The sequence below is a fragment of the Zootermopsis nevadensis genome, unplaced genomic scaffold (assembly GCF_977971745.1).
Source record: "Zootermopsis nevadensis isolate Lab colony 2312 unplaced genomic scaffold, Znev_1.0 Znev_ptg000002l, whole genome shotgun sequence".
Lineage (NCBI taxonomy): Eukaryota > Metazoa > Arthropoda > Insecta > Blattodea > Termopsidae > Zootermopsis > Zootermopsis nevadensis.
In genome coordinates, this window is record NW_028259134.1 from 13,992,878 (window position 1) to 14,014,900 (window position 22,023).

Below are 22,023 nucleotides of genomic sequence, written 5' to 3' on the forward strand. Positions count from 1 at the left end.
CCTGAGATTTATTTTACTGTTACCTGCCATCTCCTCCTTAATTTTGAATTGGTTGTTTTCCAATAGATTTTTTCTAAAATTTTTTAATAATTCGAAATCTCGGTCCCCCAAGCCCGTTATCACTTAAATTGCACCATCGTAACATCACTAGGTGATATGTATAAATTACGAAGTTCTTTGTCATGTAATATTCCAGATTGCCCACTTATTTCATTCTTCTTTGGTCCACGTAATTCTCTAATTACATTTGTTTTCAAAGACATAATCTGGGCTGTTCTTGTCTTCAGCGTTTTGGGAAATACGACGCTATACTAAAAGTTTTTAGGATTGAATAACTTTATCGTAAACTTTGTTCTCATTTTAATTTTAAAGGGTTCTGAACCGACCCAACTTAGTAGGTGCCCCCTGCCTTTTAACCTGAGGACGTAAACAGATTTGAATACTTGACGATGGACAAAGTCCAAGAATTTAGTAATCCCGACCTTGTTCTCTTTTCTTAACTATTGTTTCCAGATACTTGGACATCTGTCAGAGGTTCTTAAATAATTTATTACAAAAACGTCATTGTGTGATCTTGTTACTGAATTTATGTTAATGCATTTAGTTTCAGCTGCCGGAATCTATCTATTATAAATTAAAATGATCCAGACACCGTTAATCCCAATACTGATTAATTCTTGCGTATTTTTAGCTGGTTAGGCTGCCGTATGTAGCGTCGAATAAAGATTAATTGGAAATAATGTGTAATGAAACGGTAGTGGCCTATCCTTAAGATACTACTTTCCAGGAGGGGCTGCGTAATGTCACGAATATCTCATGATGGCCGGTTCAGGGCTGAGATTCGATTACGGGATGCCCCATGTATGTAACAAGTGTTAATGTGTAAAGCGTGACCTTTGGTTTCATTCCAAGAGGTCCATGACACTGTTAATCTCTTCAGCCTAGCCAAGGAAAGGCTTTTTTGCGGTTACAGAATTTAGGTCGATTTTTGGCTGACAAACTACGTGGTTTGCAGTGTAGTCTTCTAATTTTGTCATTTGTGTAAGGTATCAACGGCGAAAAGAATAATCTGACGTTGGATTATTATTGGTAGAATGCAGGAAATCAGCACGATTTTTCTGCAACCCAAAAACACAGTCAGACATACTCGCTCTCTGTCTCTCAGTCTTCCCACAAAGTAGGTCATTAGGAAGTAAGCGAAACAGGGTGAGGAATGAGGAGGTAGGGAGAGACGATCCAATGAATGGAAACTGCAGTCTGTGAAAGAAGTATGTACAACTCTTAACGAAGACAGATGTATACCTTTGTTTGGTATTTTATTGTTGAAATGATTACCTGTACACAGTTTATAGTATAACATTAGAGCAGCTCTAGTAGACAGGGTTGGAGGTTGAATTTGATTTTTCATGTTTAGACTGAGTGATGGATGATAAGCCTTTTAGGCACTAGGACCTTACCATTCAAATATCTCTACACAAAATTAAACATTACAATAAAAATAGCTTAAACGTACGTTTTTAATGTGAAACTTGGGCCTGTCTTTGCTCTGTCATGGGAATTAACAGTGGCTTCAATTTCTGAATTGATAGTTCGTATCACATGTAGTGCGCATCGGTGATTCTTGAACGAAAGTTTAATTTTTATTTGTTTCCTATGTTAAAAAGAATATTCACATGCCGCGTATGTACTATCAAATGCATTGCCAAATTTCGTGCTAAAGTAAGTAACTCAGAGAATCGTAAGAGGTAATTAAAGCCTCTTCTTTGAAACTAATACGAAAAAGTCAGTCATGCAGTTCAGCCAGTAATATTTCTGGAGCGTAACTGACAAATTTCGAAATAGTGTCAAGCTTCCATTTGTTCAGAACTTTAAAGGTAAGTGTCACTAAGTACTGCAAATGTTGTATAATTCATAAGCGAGCGGACACTGTAAACCAAATCTGTTACCGACATAGGCACTGAGACATTGAGAGAAATGTTGGCCTGGACGTCGCGTGTTTGTCTGCATTATACATAAACATCGTTCATTAAAATTAGTAGACTCCCTGTTGATATTTTCATTGCATTTATGAGGAGAATTTTGCGTGACGGAAATTCCAAAAGCAGTTAACTCCTTGATGACGCAATGACAACATCAAACAAGAAAACTGGGTGCGTTCTCTTCAGTTGGTTGCAGTTCAACGAAACAGGAAATAAATAAAACATATGACACGCAGGAGTGTAAAGGTGTTTTAATGCGAAGTCCTCAGCAGTGCGTGATTCAGCGACACGTTGCGCCCGCCGCTGTGTGAAGCTGCTGATAAGCCCGCATCCTGTTCGAAAAGCTGCTAAATCTGCACGCGGTCAGCATTTTCGTGTCACATTCCTGTAATTGCACTTCTCAACAATAATAACAGAATCAAGTGTACATCCATCCTCTAGTTCTGAATATTACGTAGCTTACTGCTAAGTGGGGCGGTGTTAGCGGTCACCGGACAGTTTTATTCCTGGGAAACGTTCTGCAGTGTCTAAGCGCGCGAATGAAGACCAGTGAAATCAGTGTTCAAAGGAGAGTTTGGTCCTTCAGATGGTTTTACTACTTTTATTGTGATACGCGTTTCTGATTTAGAAGTGAAATGAAATGTTATTGGAGGGGAAAGTATTTAAATATGGTCTTATGAAGATTACATGAAATTTACTTAAAAAAATACAAGTAGGCCTATACTGTACTGTCGGTTTCTAACGAACTTACTTCTCCATGTTCATCTTTAGGCCTGATGAGTCTTCAGGGTTGTTGCGCCGTGTGGTAGTCTGGTAGAAGCTTATCGATGTTTCAGAGGTCAGTGCTGGCTTCATCAGAACGATATCACGAAATTAAAGACCCAGTGGAGGTATTTGATTGAACTTTGTGTTTAAAAAAATTGGCTGATGATGGCGCTGAACAGACACGATATATTACATCGAGTCGTTTTAGCCAGTGTGACCAGAGGAGCGCTATATGTATTTACAGATGACGGCCTGCCTCGTCTTTTGCGAAGTAGGGCAAGTTGGTGTTGTGGTAATACTCTAGTCTTGCTTTTGGAAGGTACCCTGCTGTGATCTCTGTTTTATTACTTACTGTTCTAATACTTTCACGAGTATCTTCAGTAATTTCAGACGGATACCGAGCTGTTAGCTCGAAATAGGCCACAGTCACCCACTTCCAGATTTTTATTTACCTCTCCGCCCGTCTTAATCTGTCTTTCATGGAGCCTTAAGGTTCTTGATCGTGTTGACAAAACCCTGCCATTGTATCGCAGTGTGAAGTGATACACTGCAATCCAATCTAAATTCATATACCCCGTTTATTAATCTTCCATATGAGTGCGCCTAAGACTCCTAAATAATCTGTTCCTTGCAGGTTTTCTGACTAAAACGTTAAACGTATTTCTCATCGCTGTCGAGAGTTCCGCATGCTTCTTGATCTAATCATAATGCAATCAGATTAAATCGTTTTGTGAGGATTATGGGCTTGTGATTATGAACGTGGTTTGGCGTCTTTTGGGTTTTAGTTAGGCCTTAGTCCACTGTCAAATGTTCCGAAGTCTGACTTGTTGCGTGGGTCTGTCTAATTGATATGTCTCAGACTGTTCCCGCTTGTAGTTTGCATTTCTGAACTGTTAGAGAGAGTTTCATTTGTAACCTTTTATCGAAACTTTCTGAGGGTAACTGTAGAGTTTAGGCGGCATCTTTTTTTGTTCTGTTAAGCGGTCCACGGCATTATTTACACAAAAGTCACTTCAAGGCTTGGTTCCTTGCTCGCCGAGGCAAGCCAACTTGCCTTCGCTCCGGGTGATCAGATGAGTGAAGCTCGGAAGTGCGTGCCATCTTTCCACTTTCTGTTCTTCCCCGCAGAGGCTGTGGTGTAACTTTTTAACACATCCTGACATATCCTTTATTTGATTGTTTTTACTTCCTGTGCGTGTGCGCGTATTTGTATATAGAGAGAGAATCCATTTGCATTAGTCATTTAATTACGATATTGAAGTGTAAAAAATTAAGGTCACCTCATCTGAAAGATAGCGAAGCTCTGTCGTTTATAATATACCAGCCGTCGGGCGTGTTGCATTAATGGTGATGCGCTGTAGTCTATTATTGTTATTACGTTACTAATAAACTACCATCTCTGGTCTAGCCCCTGTCTGTATAAGCCCAACGTTCTCTGTTTGCAATTAAGCCCATTCCATTACCTGATGCTACCCCATCCTTTTAATACTTTTCCAATTAAGCTGTTTCTTATTCTTTTACAATCTATGAAGTGACCCAGTTTTCTAATTGTTCTTTATTTCCTATTTTATAAGTTTTCTCTTCAATTCTCTTTTCTTTAACCGTACCCCTTTTCCCGAAAGATTTAAAATTAAAGACTTTTGTAAATTGTTATCTTAGCCTTCTCTTCGCTATTGGCGAGGGTAGAACTCCAACAAGACTGTAGTAGTAATTATTTTCTTAAGATTGGTCCGAATCGGAACAGAAATTTCACACTCTTTAGACACCTGTCGTTTTGTCTGTGAAGTTTCGTACGTTTTATAAGTTTTACATAAAATAATCCATGGCTGGTACCTTCTTAATCCAATATAAACAGGAGCGTAACTGCTTTCTTAATTAATATTTACTGCGGTGTAGTGTTTTTAATAGTTCTTCATAGCATGTTGAAATTAAAATAGATTTAAGCATCTTTATATTTACTATTTTTTCTAACTTTTTTCTTCTTCTTCATATCTTACCTGTTCGAGTTTCAGTGTAAACTGCTTTTGTACTCCTTGTGTCCATTCCAAAACCTGTGTAAAATTAACATTTTGGGAACAAAATTATGTTGTTTCAGAACTGAGGTAGGCCTATATTAAGTTACGAAATCGAGGTAGGGAATTTGGCATCAGGTCGTCAGGAATTTCTAAGAATTTATCATCTTCAGTTAACACTTTCTTTGCAATGTTTGATATAATCTCATTTGGAAACACCAGTCCCCCTGCTCTGAATAACGCTAAAGTTTAATAACGTCAGTGACTATTTTTGACCGTTACTCTGATAATTCAAGCTTGTTTTACTATGAAGAATTGTGTTAAAGTTAACTCAGATCTGTAGAGATAACATATTGCATTTATTTGCCAAATAAATGTTAGCAATGCAAAGCGTTGTCTTAAGAGTACGCTGGTCTTGTTAGACGTTGCTGGGCCTCAGCAAGTGCCTTCGTTTACTCGACTGTTTAAGAGTTAAATACTTGTGACTGGCGACTGGAAAATATTGTGCATTCTGTAGGTTTTAATTTTATAACATTTTTTTTCTTCTGATTTCACTGTGCTGTTGGTGTTGGTGTTGGTGTTGTAGACAAGCACTGTAGACTATTCTAAACACGTGAACATTACGGACCGGACTACCGGGGTTAGATCCGCGTCTGGGGCAGAGGATTTTTCCTCTAGCCTCTGTGTCCAGACCGGTTCTGGGGCCCACCCAGCCTCCTATCCAATGGGTACCGGGGTCCTTTCCCGGGGGTAAAGCGCGGCCGGGACGTCATGCTGACCAGTCACCCCCATCTAGAGCCGAACTAAAGAATGAGTAGGAGCTATACCTGCTCTCCCCCCATGGCGTATAGTGGGACAGCTTTACTTTTTTACTTTACTGGGGCCATAATGGTTTTTTTTAGATTTCTGTAAGGAAAATTACCCAGCGGTCCACATAGGAATGCCGGCAGGTAGTTGGCATTGATTGTGCGTTGCCATTAACAGTTTCAATGTGAAATAAAGATAAATATTGGCAAGTAGGACCTGGTATTGGAATCAAACGTTGTAGGATAATATTAAAACGTGTTATATGTTGTATGTGAAGATGTAGACTGGATTAAGCTGGCTCGGGGTAAGTGCCAGAGGCGTGATTTTGTGAATATGGTTATAAACTTGCAGGTTCAATAAAAGGCGAGGAATTTCTTAGTCAGCTGAGTGTATGTTGTCTTCTGAAGAAGGATGCTACTCTTCCGAAATTCAAACCTACCATTTACCATTAGACGTGTTGCCAGGAGTCCACGTTTTGTTTGGAGAATGTAGGACACGATTGGTACTAAATTTGTCATATGGTTGATTATTCGCACAGTCGTGTCCGCATTAACGTTTGCTGTTAATGACAGTTCGCCACTGAAGTATGTGGCTGCCACAAATAATCTATTTTACCACCTACGTGGTATGAACCACTTTTGCTATTGATGTTAAATACCTCAGAGGGACGTAATGAAAGTGCCGGATAGCTCACTGTTGCATAAACCAACATTCACAATTAGTCTGTACACATGGTGTAGGGATGGGTCTGATTTCGATGTTGTGATATTCAACTGGTAGCTAATTCTGTGTTTAACTATAGTGCACGGACACACGGGTTGAACATAGTAACGGACTTGTAATCTCGTCGTTATGACGAACAAATTCCTGGCTCCTAATGAACAGATGAGAAACGCAGAACAAATGGGTGGATCGCAATTGTAGCTGTTGGTTGAAATCAGCAGTGAGCGGTAGCGATGTTCCCTTGTGTTAATTAACACAACATTCTGTTGAGACAATGGGCATTATCCCTCGAACGCAATAAAGTGTTCAGTATTGTTCAGTTTAACTGATTGCCATTGTAAGTAACATTGTTTATTTTTAGTTTCTTTTGTCTTACTATTTCCATGTTATAAAACTGTGCATAAAGTTACGTAAGTTAAATATATCAAGTGTTGCTTGTTGGGCATTACTGTAATTTATACATTTTTAGCAGCCAGCGTTTCTTTCGTCTCATGTAGTGTTTTCTTACGAGTTTGGCGTACGTATTGTTCACCGCGGGCTGCTTTTTGACAGGTCTTGCCCTCCTCCAAACAGTATTCCCAATAATTCTTCGATGTGTATCCCAGTTCGATACTGTATGTCAGATGTCTACAAGCTATTTCCGCAGAATATTTGCATGCACAAATATACAAAGCCATTAAAACGCAACTTTCAACATACATTTTAAATTTGTGTTCTAGTATGACCCTGAAGATGACCCTTTTGTGATCTTTGATTATATGAAAATAGTGTTCAGTGTGCCGAACTAGAATGATTTAATCAAGGAAGTTGGGATGGACGAAACACGTAGCACACGTTGGGAAACGTGAAACTCATACAAAATATTCGTCCAATGTCTCGAGGATTGAGACCGTTTAACAGTTCTAGACGTGGATCGTAAGGAGATGTGTGAAGGTGCAGAATAGGTTCATCCTCTTCATGATTGTATGCAACGGTAGGCTTTTCAAATTGGCACGGCAGTACATCTACGTGTTCCATAAAACGTAGGTAATTTGTTGAGCAGCTTAGTAACAGCCAGTTTTTCGAGAAACACCCTGCACCTTGGGGTCAGTTAAATCGATTGATGTAGTATTTGAGGGTTTCACGGCCGTTAGTATGAAGATGGCCGTCTTCTGGGTTGTTGCCCCGTGTAGTCTGGTAGGAGTTTACCAACGTTTTAGAGGTCCTTGCTGCCTCCATCATCAGGGCTCCGAGCACAACCGTTGCTAGTGTTTCATAGGTTTCGTGAGCAAACGAATGTGGAGAGTGGAAGTAAAAGCTTCAAATATTTTGAACTTAGGTCATGATAGCGGTGTAGACATTAGCTTCACCATCCGGCTGTTTTTACTCCCGGGAAGTAGCCACTGGTCACCGAAGGGTGGAGGCTTCGAAGTTGCCCACAGAACCAGACTGAACGTGAAGGGAAGTGAAAAATTGCCCTCTGGGAATAGTATCCCAGTTGTCCAGCTCTTAGCCAGTCTCGCCTCGTTATAGGCCTTACATGTATTTCATTATGACTCATTATCTGTGTTTAACCTTGCAAGGAATCCGACACTGTGCATCAAATAATTTCGCGGTCCATGAAGTGAAAGTACAGCTGTCCAGCTACGCGCCGTGAAGGCCCTTGGGTAGGGGGAGGTGTAGCTCTTACTCGTTCTTGACCTCGGCACTAGATGGAGGTGAGTGGCCAGCGTCACGCCCCGTCTGCTTTCATGAAGTACATTACCATAATTCACTGACTGTCTTATCCCCACAGGAAATCCAAGTGAGAGCTTAAGCAAACAGACTGGTTGGTGTTTTATGTCGGGACATCATCGGATCAATATGTGGAACATTTTTTAAGAGTTTGTTCTGTTTGGCACACGCACTTTTTATTCAGGTGATAGTAGACAAGCTTACTGTAGCTAATTGTTCGGATGTCCCCTTGTTTCAGTTGATCTTTGATATTCAAGTCGATACGGCTTTCCACTTGCGGCATTTGTTACACGTGCGTCCGAAACGTCGAATTTTTTAATTGAAACTCTGAATTTCGAATTAACGTCGCGTTTGCGCTGTCCGTTTTGCTGCTTATTTTAGTTCATACCTGTGCTGATAGGTGAAGCTGCTGTCTGTGTCACGGCATTGTACTCTTTGCTGACTTCAGGAGACTTGGCTCTGGTGCCATCCAGTCTTTCCGGGTGCACTTCGCCGGTAATACGTTCATTTGCACTAAGAGCATGAAAGGAACAGTTAGAGGGAAGAGGTTATAGGGGATACTTTGCTGGACATGGTCCAGTGTCTAAGAAAATGGAACTGAGTGCTTATCCCGTTTAACCGCGTATTTCATCCGACACTGCTTAACGGGTTTTGATTAAAATTGGTTTATCGTGTTCTGCATTAGAGAAAAGGCTCGTCGCACAAAACATTTGTACATAAGAAAATGTGGTCGTAGATGAACAATATTCTGTTTATTAAAGCCTTCTGTTCGTATTATTTGTGGCACTAATATTATTCGTATCGCTGTAGAATTTCTTGCTTTTGTTTATTAATCCTTCATTTTTACTATCAAAAATTAAATTCATCCACCAGTCCGCAGTGTAGAGCCATAGTATCAAGTGTGTTCAAAATGCTAGCACAGAGGTTCCCAAAGTGTGGGGCGCGCCCCCCTGGGGGGCGGTGTTGTTTGTATGAAAAACTTTTTTAACGAAATATGGAGAAACATTTTTAACATCCTTTGCTTGGTTGAGGCAGTTTAGTTGTCTTACAGTGCTGTATATTCATAGCTAAATTTTACGTCAAATCTGTTTGCTTGCACTTGTTCTGGAAGGGGGGCGTTTTAAGGGGGCGCAAGGTATAAAAGTTTGGGAACCTCTGACCTAGAGCAAAGAACACTAGTGTCAGTTTAGGTGTGGTATTGCTTGACATCAGGGTTTAGATTTTTCGCTTCGTCGCTGTACGCAATACGCATCTGAAGTCCAGCTATACTCTTGTTCAGTGGACATTGCTGCTAAACCGGACGGAGCGCGAAGATGACCGCTTAACCGCCATCTGTTGCTGAAGTCCGTAGCTTGATATCATTCCGTGTCTCCATTACAGAGATGATATGGATAATGCTGTTGAGGGGAAATAATTGTTGTTTGAAGATGGCTGTCTTCTGGGTTGTAGCGCCGTGTAATTGCTGTTATTAGGAGAATAGCTTTGTACTGAATGTTTAAGTAGATGGTACATATAATTACCACTGTGGTTGGAAAAAATAGCTCACGAATGGTCCATAACGCTGGAAGCACCCCGGCCCGTGCTGTGTGTATGAAATTTTCGCACTTGCCTGTTTTTTTCCCCGAATACATACAAATCATGTATGTTGTGTCGCATAACGTATCTTCACTAAGGGGCGTGCTTGGAAGATGGCCTTTTTTAAATCATCGACTAGTAGACATTTATATTTTGAGGCTCGTATTGTAGGGTTTTAATTGCTTATATGTTCGACATATTGTGCCGAGCTGCACCAGATACTTGTTACAAGTAATATTTGTCGATTTTTTCCTAGCATTTTGCCAAAATTTTGCAAATATATATTGTTTGATTTAAATTTATTATCTTTGTTGTCTTCTAGTTGGCATTTGGACTGTTTGGTCAGCACGATAATATGTAAAGAATTGAATTGAATTGTGTTATTATTAGTTATAGGTTGTACTTCTAGGGTTCGATTTTCAGCCGAGGTGCCGTTCTTTCTGTTCAAAGCACGTGGAATGCATCTTCAGTGGGGAAGGCGACCGATATACAAATCTGAACGTTCGATTCCTTCCCATCTGGTGCTGACGTTCTGCTGTGTTTCTAGTCTCCCAGTACGTTTCTTCATGGCCCGGAGCTATAACAAGGGTAACTTCGACGTGGCTTGTTTCTGGTGTGTAGCGGCGTCAGTGTGTTTTGTTGCTTAATTGATTGAGTTGTTATTTAAATACTCTGTATCAACTATCAATCTTGGTAACGTCGATAATGGAATTAAGGTAAATTGGTTGTTGAAATGAGAAATGGAGGAAGTTTGGAGTAATTTATGTAGCCCAGTCACACTGTTACTTGCAGTGCATTTACGGTGATGAAAATTACAACTGATACTGATGATGCAATGAAACTAGTAAACTTCATCAGTGTAACTCACGAAGGTCGAATGTAAAAATTCCGCTTTGACAGGTAGGCTGATCGAACTCGGGATATCTCAGATGCAAAAGAGAGAAAGTGGGATTCGTTGGAACTCGCCTAGATTGAAATTCGACGATTTTCTTGTGGCCCTGCATGCAAAATATGGATTGCATTATTTGTGATAGTGTTTTCCACGCCTGTTTCTTTTTCGACTTGGTCTGTCATTTCGTTAACTTCACAGCATCTACTCAGCTGCGTCTCAGAGCGGAAAATGTTGTTTCCGAGACATTGTCAGAGTTTCGCCGCCAGCGTAATTTGCGGAAATATGTTACGGATTCTGAGAAAGTTTTTGGGGTACAAACATTTTCTTGCAGAGTACTGCTGTTAGGTCTGCCTGGAAAGCCAAGTTTTGTGCCGCGTACGAAAGAGTTTCCACTCGGAAGTGAATGTGGAAGGGGACTCGCGGCTTTTAAAAGTTCTGGCTAGAGGAATAACAAACAGAGATATCTTAGGAACAAATATAGGTACAGAGAGAGAGAGAGAGAATAGTACAGATAATTGAAGAAAGAAAGGGAGAATACGGGTAAAAGAAGAAAATAAAGAAAGAGGAAGAGAGATAATTTAATTAAGAAAGGAACAAATCAAGGTATATAAAGAACAAGCAGAGGAGGCAAGAAATATGAAGGTGTGAAGGGGAAATAAAGAGAAAAAGGAGTCAAGTGAGAGAAGGGAACCGGGACTGAGGAAGAGAGGAACAGAGATTGAGAGAAAGAAATATGAGTAAATAAGGAAATGAAGGAATAAAGAAAGAAAATGAAAGAAGGTTGTTCTTATGCTGTGCATTTCCTTGTCTCCTCCACTCCCTTTGTCTCTAGGCGTCTTAGAGGGCTGAACAGTCTTCTCAGTTTCAGTATTTGTTCGCTTACTGAAGTTTGTAGTTATTTATTCTGTGTGAGTAAATACCATTTACGAAAAAAGAAAAATGTTTTATCAACTTTCGTATATATTTCCAGCTGCGTTGACTAAATTAGATACAGGCATTTATATTTGTGGATGTGCGTGAAATCTTTCACCATAGCCCGATATATTTTTTATTCATTTTATAGAATCGTCTGTCTTAATCTAGTTCATCGATTCTCCTGGAGACGTGACTGCCCTAATGGGCTTATAATGATGTGTACTACACACGTCCGTGTTCTACAGAGAACATGCCCGAGAAGTGGCTGAAAAACTTAATACTAAATTTCATTACCTTGGCTTTGTTTCGCTTTTGCTTCATTAAACAGATTAAACAGATAAATTAAATCTGCAAATGAAACATAACCAGTCAAGGTAAGTTATCCTAAATAAAAGTCAAGTCGAGAGTGTAGAGTGTCTTGACATTTCTCATTTCTTACTCTGAAAGACCAGTCATTGTTAAATTACGTTTGTTGGACCGAAACCGAAGCTTGAAATTGAAGAAAACAAATATTTCAATGAACCTGGGTCCGAATTCATGAGAATGAACGTAACCGACCTTTCGATTGAATTCCATAAGGATTATATACCACAACGTATAAAATATCTTAACAGCCTTTTTCCTACTCCACACAATAAGAACTTCATGTTGTTGGTAATGGTGTTTAACAGGAACAGTACATCTGAGAAAATTGTTATACTGCTAAGGAAGTAGGTCGTACCACTTTACTTGTGTAGTCTGTTTTAATGTGGAATGTTCCAGGTGAATGCCAGGACGTTGTCTTAAAATAAGCCACAGTTGCTCGTCAGAAATGCACATGCGTGACGAAACAGATAGCACAAGTGTGGGATGTAAAGAGCAGAACATTGTTTCGAGCCGCTGCTTTCTTCCGCATCAGATGTTTACATTTTAAGAACTAAACTACAGGGCACTGATCGTAAATATGTTCGTGTCCGCCCATGAACGATAGGGCCTTTTGTGATTACTTCATTTGGATCTTTGTGTAAATTTAACGCGTCGGTTTTAGGGGAAGAAAATGTGAAGGAAACTTCAAATGCACGTAAGTTTACTGCAACCTGTTAACAGTAACAAGACCGTATATTGATAATAGCCTAATTAACAACAGATTACAATAATTGACCTGACGATATATGTGATTTGAGGTTTTCACAGCGGTGAGTATGAAGATTTCTGTCTTCTGGGTTGTTGCGTTGTGTAGTCTGGTCGATGTTAACCAACGTTTCAGAGGTCATACTGCCTCCGTCATCAGAGTATGAAGATTTCTGTCTTCTGGGTTGTTGCGTTGTGTAGTCTGGTCGATGTTAACCAACGTTTCAGAGGTCATACTGCCTCCGTCATCAGAGTATGAAGATTTCTGTCTTCTGGGTTGTTGCGCTGTGTAGACTGGTCGATGTTTATCAACGTTTCAGAGGTCATACTGCCTCCGTCGTCAGAGTATGAAGATTTCTGTCTTCTGGGTTGTTGTGCTGTGTAGTCTGGTCGATGTTTACCAACATTTCTGAGGTCATACTGCCTCCGTCATCAGGGCGATGAGTATGAAGATTTCTGTCTTCTGGGTTGTTGCGTTGTGTAGTCTGGTCGATGTTTACCAACGTTTCAGAGGTCATACTGCCTCCGTCATCAGGGCGATGAACCCAGAAGACAGAAATCTTGACCTGACGATATTCTTAGCAATACAGTGTACGGCAAGTTACAATGGAAGCATGTTTTGTCATGTACTGATGCTTTGCGCGCGATGTCACACGCTTACAATTTTATTTGCTTTCAGCGGTTAAGTGTTCAGCTGAATTATTTTTTCTGTGACTAATCACCAGCGGAAGTAGCGTAAGTCTAACGTCACGGTGTACTGGTTTCCTCTCCTGCTTCATATTTGAGAGGTTCCTGATTCGATTCCTGTCCAGAGGCCGGCTGTGCTGACTGTGGCTTTTAGAGAATGCTGGTATAATATCGATTCGAGAAACCAGTAGAGATTTCACACACTCGAAGTCGACAGAGAAAACTCGAAAAGAAAGAAGTGTGCTTGGAGAACGTTGAACAGAGTCGCGTAACTGAAACGGTTCTATGTTTGGAGATGGAAAGTCTGGGAGGAGTTGCGTTGGTTACTGGTTTGATAAGGAACTGTTGGTTATTCGGGAAAAAAATGTAAAAAGAACCGAAGTGCAAGTCTTTGTAAGTAGTCTGAATCGTGTTTTCTGTGTGCATCCTAGCACTGAAAACTTCTAAGTGCGTTGAACCAACAGTATGCATTTTCTTGAGATATCGGCTTTGTGCATTTCTCTTTTCACTTGTTTGGTGGTTCTCTTTCCGTCGAACCATCTTCGAAAAAAAAATGCTACAATGCACCAGGTAGAAATTACTCGCTGTGTGTACACTTCACGATTGTCGGTCTGAAAAACCCAGCACTGCTGGATTTTAAGAGCCCAATTGAGAAGTAGTTTCCGTTCGATGCAATGACCCTTTCACGTCGTGCACGCAGCAATAAGACAGTCGCGGTAGATTTCTGTTCGCGTCTTTAAAGGTTGGCCACGCTCGCTTATTTTCACAGCCTTGCTCATTCAATAATTTCATCCTACCAGCTGATGATACAGGCTATGTGGTCTGACATATATTTGAGAAGTCGTCGTTAAATAAACGAAAACAAGATGTAATATGCCCTGGAATTGAACTTGTATATGTATCCAATTCTTGCATGTTATTAGGGCAACGCGTTTCAGTCATTTATGGTCATGAACTTGTGTGTATTCTGAGGCCGGGGAATGAGCTGTATGCAGGCAGTACGTAAATTTTCTTCTCGGGGCACTGACCTGTAAACAGCAGCGAAAGCACTCAATGTTAGACACACCTTCCCCCACCCTCCTAACTAGTAGATAGGGTATTGTGGGGCGCATAGACACTTGGTACGTGAGCGCCAGCTCCCCTGTCGAACCGTCAATTTGATGTTCGCGGTGAATGCAGTGTTTGGGTAATAGGCCTACCTTTAATGTTCAACCATTTCTTCTTTACGATTATTTCCCATTTATCGAATAATTTGATATTGTGTCACCTTTGTAGATGAAAAGTGCCATGAATCTGATATGGAATGAAATGGTTTGTACTAAGTGTATAATTATTTGTTTCGTCGTATAATTGAGGCTTTGATAGTCGTGAGAATCTTCAGTCTCGCCAACTGAAGCACTGTCTGTAATTAATGGATATATAATCTTCTATGCACAGTTTTTTCGAACCTGATGACACGCTGAATCAGTTTCCTTGGTTGACTGAAACCCGTTTATTGATCGACTCTTATGTATTAAATTTATATTTAACCGAGTAATGTTTTTGTGCTGGCCGTCAGGTTGGTTTTAATTTTATGTGCTACTGAAATGTGCATCCTTGGCCTTTTAGTGCTTCTATTTTCACTTCTTCCGTTGCTTTGATTGACTGACGATTTGAGTTTATTTTTAACGTGGCATTACTTGTACCAAAAGTCATGTCTTACGAAAGACCGCGAATCAAGAACTTCTCGTGCTACCGTATTTATCGCAAAACATGTCGGCTGTAAAGATGATTTGTTTCTGGCGTCGAAATGTTTCCCACCCGTTGCATTTCAATTCGTGTGTGGTCTGTTCTCTGTATGTTGGTTTTACAGGAACTTCAAAGATTTCGTGAGGTATCAACGACGGAGAGTAATTCGATAAGCCTTTTTCTATGTTTATATTCTTCCTTCTCTGGGAGTGGTAGCGAAGTAACAGCTTATTTAACGACGTGTAATCAGTTTGGTCTAAATGCTGGACAGCGTAGGCCTATACTAACTGTATGGAGCGCTTTGTGGGAGTCCGCATCATTTTCGCTGTAATGTTGTAGGTAATCTTGACCTGTGATCCACTGGTTCAAATTCCACTGTTCTTTTTGTCAGCGGGTTTACCCCTAAAACACTCTTTGGCTCCCAAACAGAAGTTAATTATGAAACACTTGTTATTTGCTATAATGTTCGAAGTAGGAAGGCGTGGAGTGACTGTCCTGCGACCTTGTCCAGATCCGATGTACTTTCAGAGGCAAGTGAAGTCAGTATCATGTATGTGTATTTGCTTAATGCCGAATGCTGGTTATTTTTAAATATTACTTTTCCCAAAGGCAATAAATTCGTATTAGGCGAAGCCTTGCCTCCGTGCATTCCATATTTCGAACTGTTCAGCTATTACGCAGTGCCGATGTTTTTTTTTTCATCATGCGTATTATGATACTCTTTTGTTCGTGTTTGTTACTCCACCACTTCTCAGCAACATCTCCTTCCCTCTATTTTCATTTCACTCTAACCTTTTACACCGGTGTTTCTGCTTCTCTCTTTTCTATCGTCGTCCGCTTTTTCCGGCCGTGGAGACAGACCGCAAAACATGGTCCTCACTCCTCTTTCATTTCCCTCTACCCCCGAGCCACCCTCTCTCGAATTTGGCCACTGTATACTCGTGTATCGATCCCATCCACCCCTTATATCAACCATGTCGGTCTTCCCCTCTTCTGAAGCAGTAGTAGCAGCAACAGGGATGAGAGGGGAAAAAATGCTAACCCATTGTCCAACTATGATTGGGAATGTGGAACATATACGTTGTGTGTTACACCGGAAATCCAACTGGGGTTCTGGTGTTCTGAGGGGGTCGGGGGTATTTCAGAGGATTTGAGCTGAGGTAAGGGTTGGATACGAAGGGATGCAGGTTGCGTGTAGACATTGTCCGGTTTTCTACCACTTGTATGAGACAGTTGTATATGGCCATGAAATTTCGGGCTAGGCCAAACAGTTCTGTGATAATAAACAAGGGGGAGCGAAGGCACAAAAACAAAGAATCAGGCCTATACAACGCAACAGAGGTGAAGTGTGTGTGTGGAGGCTGCGGGGACCACCGGAGTTGTACCCACTACGCAGTTATGCAGAAAAAGGTAAAGTGATCTTTGCTGATGCGAACCCAGTATGGTTGTTTCAACGCTGTCTGATACAGCATGTTGAGTCGAAGATTGCCCGTGCTTTTTTTTATATGGTCCATAACTGTCATTTGTAACGAGGAGGATCATAGTTTACATTCTTTGTCTAATATTGCTTGGGAAAAAGTCAAGTACAGTGACGTGCAAGATGTGTAGAATGCGTGGCATAAATTTCTCATCTTGATGTGCTCTACCTGACACGCCCATCTGATCATCCTTGATCATTCTACTTGTCATGGAACTGTCCATTATGCTTTCGTCTATCCTAGATTCAGGAATTATATTCCCTTGTTTCTAGTTACATATTCGTCATATCGATCAACATTTTAGAGAAGAGTTGCAGGTTTTATCAGAGCTTTGTTACGTCATTCACGAACAGAATTACACTCATGTTTTAATGTTATGGGCTTCCTCTAAAGGACCCATAATGATGTATTTTCAGTCTTTCATAGCATGTGTTAAGGCACATATTTTTGTATATGGTTAACTGTTTACAAGTTGGCTGTCTTCTGGGTGGTTGCGCCATTTACCGGTATTTCATAGGTGTTTGCTGCCTGTCTCTTCACCCTGATGATGGAGGCAACAAGGACCTCTGAAACGTTGTAAACTTCTACCAGACTACACGGCACTGGAACCAAGAAGAAAGCCGTCTTCAGGCTCGCTGCGACGAGAAGCTGCAATCTCACATGTTGGTCACCGTTTCAGCAAGAGGACTCGCAGATGGAACCCAGAAACCCTCTATCCATACGTAGTCTCCGCCATGAGATATTCCTCTCATTTTTTGAAAAACGAGCCTGAGAGACTAAATTATAAAGAACAAAGAAATACGTTCGATAGAGGACGGCTAGAGAAGGTTTTTATTCGCCATCTGTTCTATAAAGAATGGTCAAAGGGCTTAATCGTGCTTTGATCTTAAAATATGTTTTGGGAGATGGACTAAGCTTATATCTCACCGTTGTGCTACTTATCTCTTCAGCGCTGAGCCTTCTCTGTTGTTGAAAGGTGCCCTCGTTTCGAAGACACGTGCGCCTATACACGCGTTGAGAAGCAAAGTATGTAAGATAGGACTTTTAAAGTACTTCATAGTTCAAAAAGTTTGACCCTCTAGTTGGCACTGCGTTATCTATTACAATATTTATCAGGAAAATTAAGACTTTCTCCAAAATAACAGTTAATTGACGTTGAAGTGATGGCTATGTTATTTTGGTACTTGCCACATTTTTAAATCTTCAAGTTTGTGATCTTTTTTAATAATTTAAGAGACAAATTTTCTCAGGTACTCTTGCAGAAAAGCGGGTTAGTCTTAGTACTCTTTTGGAATCCTGTAGTTGGTGTTCCGAATCCAGGAATTTGAGTTCGTATGTGAGTTGCTGTTGGCACAGCGATTTGGTTTCTTTGGTACTATCGTAATGGTGTCTCTAATGTTCAGTGCTGCCGAGGCGTGCTACAGGACCGACTATCTGTGTGATTTCTGCAGTATCCTCAGTTCACAGTGCTACTTAAGACGTTTTAATTTCCATGCGTGTAAGAGTTGTTTCATTCAAAGTAAAGAATAAGTAAATGTGATTCCTTTTAAAATCCAGATTGGTCTATATAGGGATTTGTCTGTTCTTGTATTCGGTATAGCCTAGCAGTGGTGAGTTGTCAGCTTCACGCGCCGTGTATTCTTTACTTCCGGGAAAAGACCCCGGTACCCATTGGACAGGAGGCTGGGTGGGCCCTAGAGCCGGTCAGGACGCGGAGGCTAGAAGAAAATTCCTTTGCCCGGTTGTCCAGTCCGTAGTCATGTTCCTATAGAGTTTTGATTTTCATATTATGGCCGTTTTGTAATTTTTGTTATTAAATTTTGCGTATAAATGATGACGGAAGGCATGCATGCCTCTGTTTAGTGATTTTGTGTCGTTTCATATTCCGTATTCTACGGGAAATACGCTGAAAAATGCATGTCCAATTGAGGACTGTGAGAATTATTTGAAATATTTTAGATCCTATGAATGTTTAACGAAATATATCGAAAATTAATTTAGTCCTTCGAGTGAAATGACAGGTCGCAATGTTAGATTTTGACGAATTGTACCAAACTAAGTACAAGTCACCCCCATATTTATTTCCATCACTGTGCGCACATAGTGCGTAGGAGCGAACAGGTTGGTTTACTTCAGTGACGCATAAAATGACGTGGAACTGGAACTTATGAAGTGTTTCAGTTTTTCATACAGTGTTGAAATTGTGGTGTATGCTACCAAAGTATATAGCTTGTGTGTTGTAGATAGGGCACCATTATGCGCGTTCTAAAGCTGAGAGCGTGCCTACCTTGCGAATCACCAAAGAAGTCGAAGCGCCATTAATCCAACTACAACAAAACAGGTCTGCCAACGGGGATGAAGGAGGAGTCTGCATCCTGCCACATTTATTTATCTAGCTTCGAGTAGCGGAGTGCATCACCGAAAACTTTCATTTGAAAGTTGTAATTTTCGGAGTGGCCCCTGTGTATTTTGTCATGTTACAATTTCTGTATGATGAGCAAGCTTTCAAAAATAGATGAAGTTTGATCTGAGCTTATGTAAAGTCTAGGTTGTATTTGACCTGGGCGTATGAATGAAAGCTTAGAAGATAAAACGAAACTCGTAATGTATACATATCGTGCACTTTATATTGTTAAAAGACGCTTTAATGTACATTATACAGTTGGCAACGTCCACTGTAATTGTGTTGTAGACAACAGCAGTTAATATTCAAATATGCCTTGTCCTAAATATGTTATGCAGACGTGGACTGCGCTCATCGGTCTGAGGACAGGATTTTCAGCAGGATTTTGCGAAGACGTAATGAACGTTCTTTTTTAAATTCGGCAATTTCTTTGACTAGCCGCGGAATTAGTAACTTCAGTCTGTGGTTTGTTTAATGATGGTGTGAGTAGATCAGACTAATAATAAGCTGGGAAGGATATGGATGGAAGTGGTCGTGGTCTAATTCAGGGTAAGATTTCAAAATTTGAATGGAGAGCCTGAGGAAAACCATGACTCCCCTAGTAAGGATAGCCGGTCTCCAAGGCGTAGATTTGAGTCTGGTTCCTCCCGAATACGTAACAGAAGTTTTTATCACTCGGTCCCGACGTTCGGTTATTACCAAGAAGGAGCCTGCTCCATGGAAGATAATACAACGATGGTAATTCAGTTCAATTCATATATTTAAGTGCTTGACAACATCCAAATAAGGCCAATAACAGCCAAGCACTGACAACAGTACAGGATAAAATATAATAATAATAAAAGTAAAGCATTACAAATACAAAAACAAACAAACAAATGAAACTGAATATATAAATGTATCATATTAAATAATAATAGTAATAATAGTAATAATGACAATTACAGTAATAACAACAGCAGTTTCATGGCAATTATATTTTTTATTTATTTTTGTAAGCACACCGGCCAAGATATCATACAATTCAGTTTACTACCACGAGAAACGTCTTTGACGTCTTGTGTACACCATTTCAATGTTTCGGGTTTTTAGATTCGCAGTTCTCCGTCCGATGGACTGTATAACCTAGTTTTCTCCCATTAAATGGAGTGCGTTCAAACAGTATCAGAACTTGGGCCGAAGTTTGTTTTCAGTAACGTAACAAGAACGAGGTAGACTTGGTGGGCGGGAAAGATAAGAGGTTGAGTGTCGAAGTGCATCAGACTTCGTAATTACACGCCCCGAAAAAGAGACATGCGACAGGGTTCACTTGGGTGTCTGAAACCGCCTCACGGTCTCACCGATTCGATCGATGTTAGGCCTTCTAGTTTCAGCTCTCTTGTTACATATATGTATGCAGTGGTGGGGGCGTGGTAGGTGGTACACACAGAGAGAAGGGACTTGCCCCGATGTAAAAATATGACCAAAATGGAATGTATTCAAGTAGCCCCAGTGTAGTGTTCCGGTGGGAATGGGGAGTGATGGTCGACAACTAGTTTCTGCCCCATCTCCTCCCCGCCGCTGCACACATACACAAAACCACCCCCTGTCCCATCGCACTCTACCCCTATCTCTCTGTAGTCAACCGTGTTAAAAAAGAGTTGGGTGGTAAGGAGGAGGGGGGGGGGTTAGTCTGCTTTTGTATGCATGGTACGCAGTCTGTAGGGACTAGGTAACACGTGGAGGTTGAGAGGACGGAGTGAGGATGTTCACACCCCGTGCTGGCTGGCTGAGGGTGGCTACACTCTCACGGATTATGGAATCTGCTGCTTTTAACCCTTGGAAACGCGAAGCGCTGTGGTGGGATTCTGTGGAAAAATGTTTTCCGGTCCCCTATCTCCGGATTGGTGATATCGTGTGATTTACCACAAAATATAGAATCTCTGGGGTTCCTGAACAGGCCCGTTTACCTATGATTTAAAAGTGTTTAAAGTGACACGTCCGGAGCTGAATAACTTAAGAATTCGGTTGTTTGCTCAATTAGGCCGTTAATTCGGAGTCCATCTGGTACGTCGTCTTACCTTTACCTACCTTATGTCTAGGTTTACGCCTGTACAGCGTGGTGATGAAACATTGACATCTTCGCGTTTACTTGTTTTTAATCGGATCTGGGAATGGAAACGACGTTTTGCCATTAATTTCAATTTTCTTTTTTTCGGTGCATAGAAGTCGTGTCATATTTTTGCGTCACTTGACGTCTTTTGTCACTCGAATTTCTCCACCCCTTGTTGGACCATCCGCTCGTGGCGTTATCACTTCTCACTTCAGCCGCCTCGCGGTGTAAGGTCAAAGGCGACAAACCTCTCAGTCTGTCTTCTAAAAGAGTGGCTGTAGTCCTGTTCTTGAAGTTGGAAAAAAAGGGAATAGGTTGCATTTTATGAAATTTGTGGTACAACACGATGTTTATTTCTTCACAGAAGGTTCCTTTATTGTTGTTTCTGTAGTATAACGTTCTGTGTCCCTAAAGGTAGCGATATATTATCAGTTCTTACAGTTTATTTCTGTAATGGGTCTTTTGTAGCTGTGATAATTTCCTCGTAAAATGTTTTTCATCCAAGGAAGTCATTTTTTTTTATCCCTGTCAGATTTTTAGCTTGGGAATCACTGGCCTCGAACTATGTACTTAGTAGAGTTTTGGCCTGTGATGGATTTTGAAGAGATGGTGTTCGTGATTTAAGCGTTCATCAAGATGCTTTCATCAGTATCTATAAATTTTTATCATAGTCTGAACAATCTAATTTATGCCTTCACATAGCAGTTATAGTTATGTCATGTTTATCATGATCCATTTTATAACAGTTGTTGGAGCTCTGAGTCCGATAAGGTGGCTTGTAATCTATGGCTTTAGACATTTTTTAAAAAAATTATTTTGCGCTCAGACTGTTCGTGTTTGGTTATTGCTCATTAATCATACTGACCATTTTTTCCGAACGCAGGGACTTAGATATATTTTTTTACCAGTAATTTATGTGATATACAGTGAAGCCTAAGCACAAGGTGTTTCAACTATGCATTTGAGGTGTGTATGATACCTTTGAATTTCATCGACGATAGGTTATATTGTTTACGCGGATTTATAGGATTCTGAAGGAACGTTTCCTTCTTCCGAACACATGGCGAGCTGATCTAGTTACAGTCATCAGCAGTACTGATAGAATTTCTTTAAATTCGGTATGAACAGAATGCCACCAGAGGC

General features: G+C 40.6%; 1 protein-coding gene across 6 annotated transcripts in view; it reads left to right on the forward strand.

Moving 5' to 3' along the window:
* The window catches only part of LOC110836620 (protein groucho-like), a 166,001-nt gene that overhangs the window by 14,401 nt on the left and 129,577 nt on the right, over positions 1-22,023 (forward strand). The window contains exon 1 of one of the 6 annotated variants that reach the window (XM_087350316.1): positions 12,993-16,316. The exons of 3 other annotated variants lie outside the window; for them this stretch is intronic. In XM_087350316.1, the coding sequence (XP_087206442.1) occupies positions 16,131-16,316 (186 nt within the window). In that variant the 5' untranslated portion in view covers positions 12,993-16,130. Of the gene's footprint in view, positions 1-12,992; positions 16,317-22,023 lie in introns of those variants that run through there. 2 more of the 6 variants (XM_022078018.2, XM_087350336.1) reach the window with 2 other exon arrangements.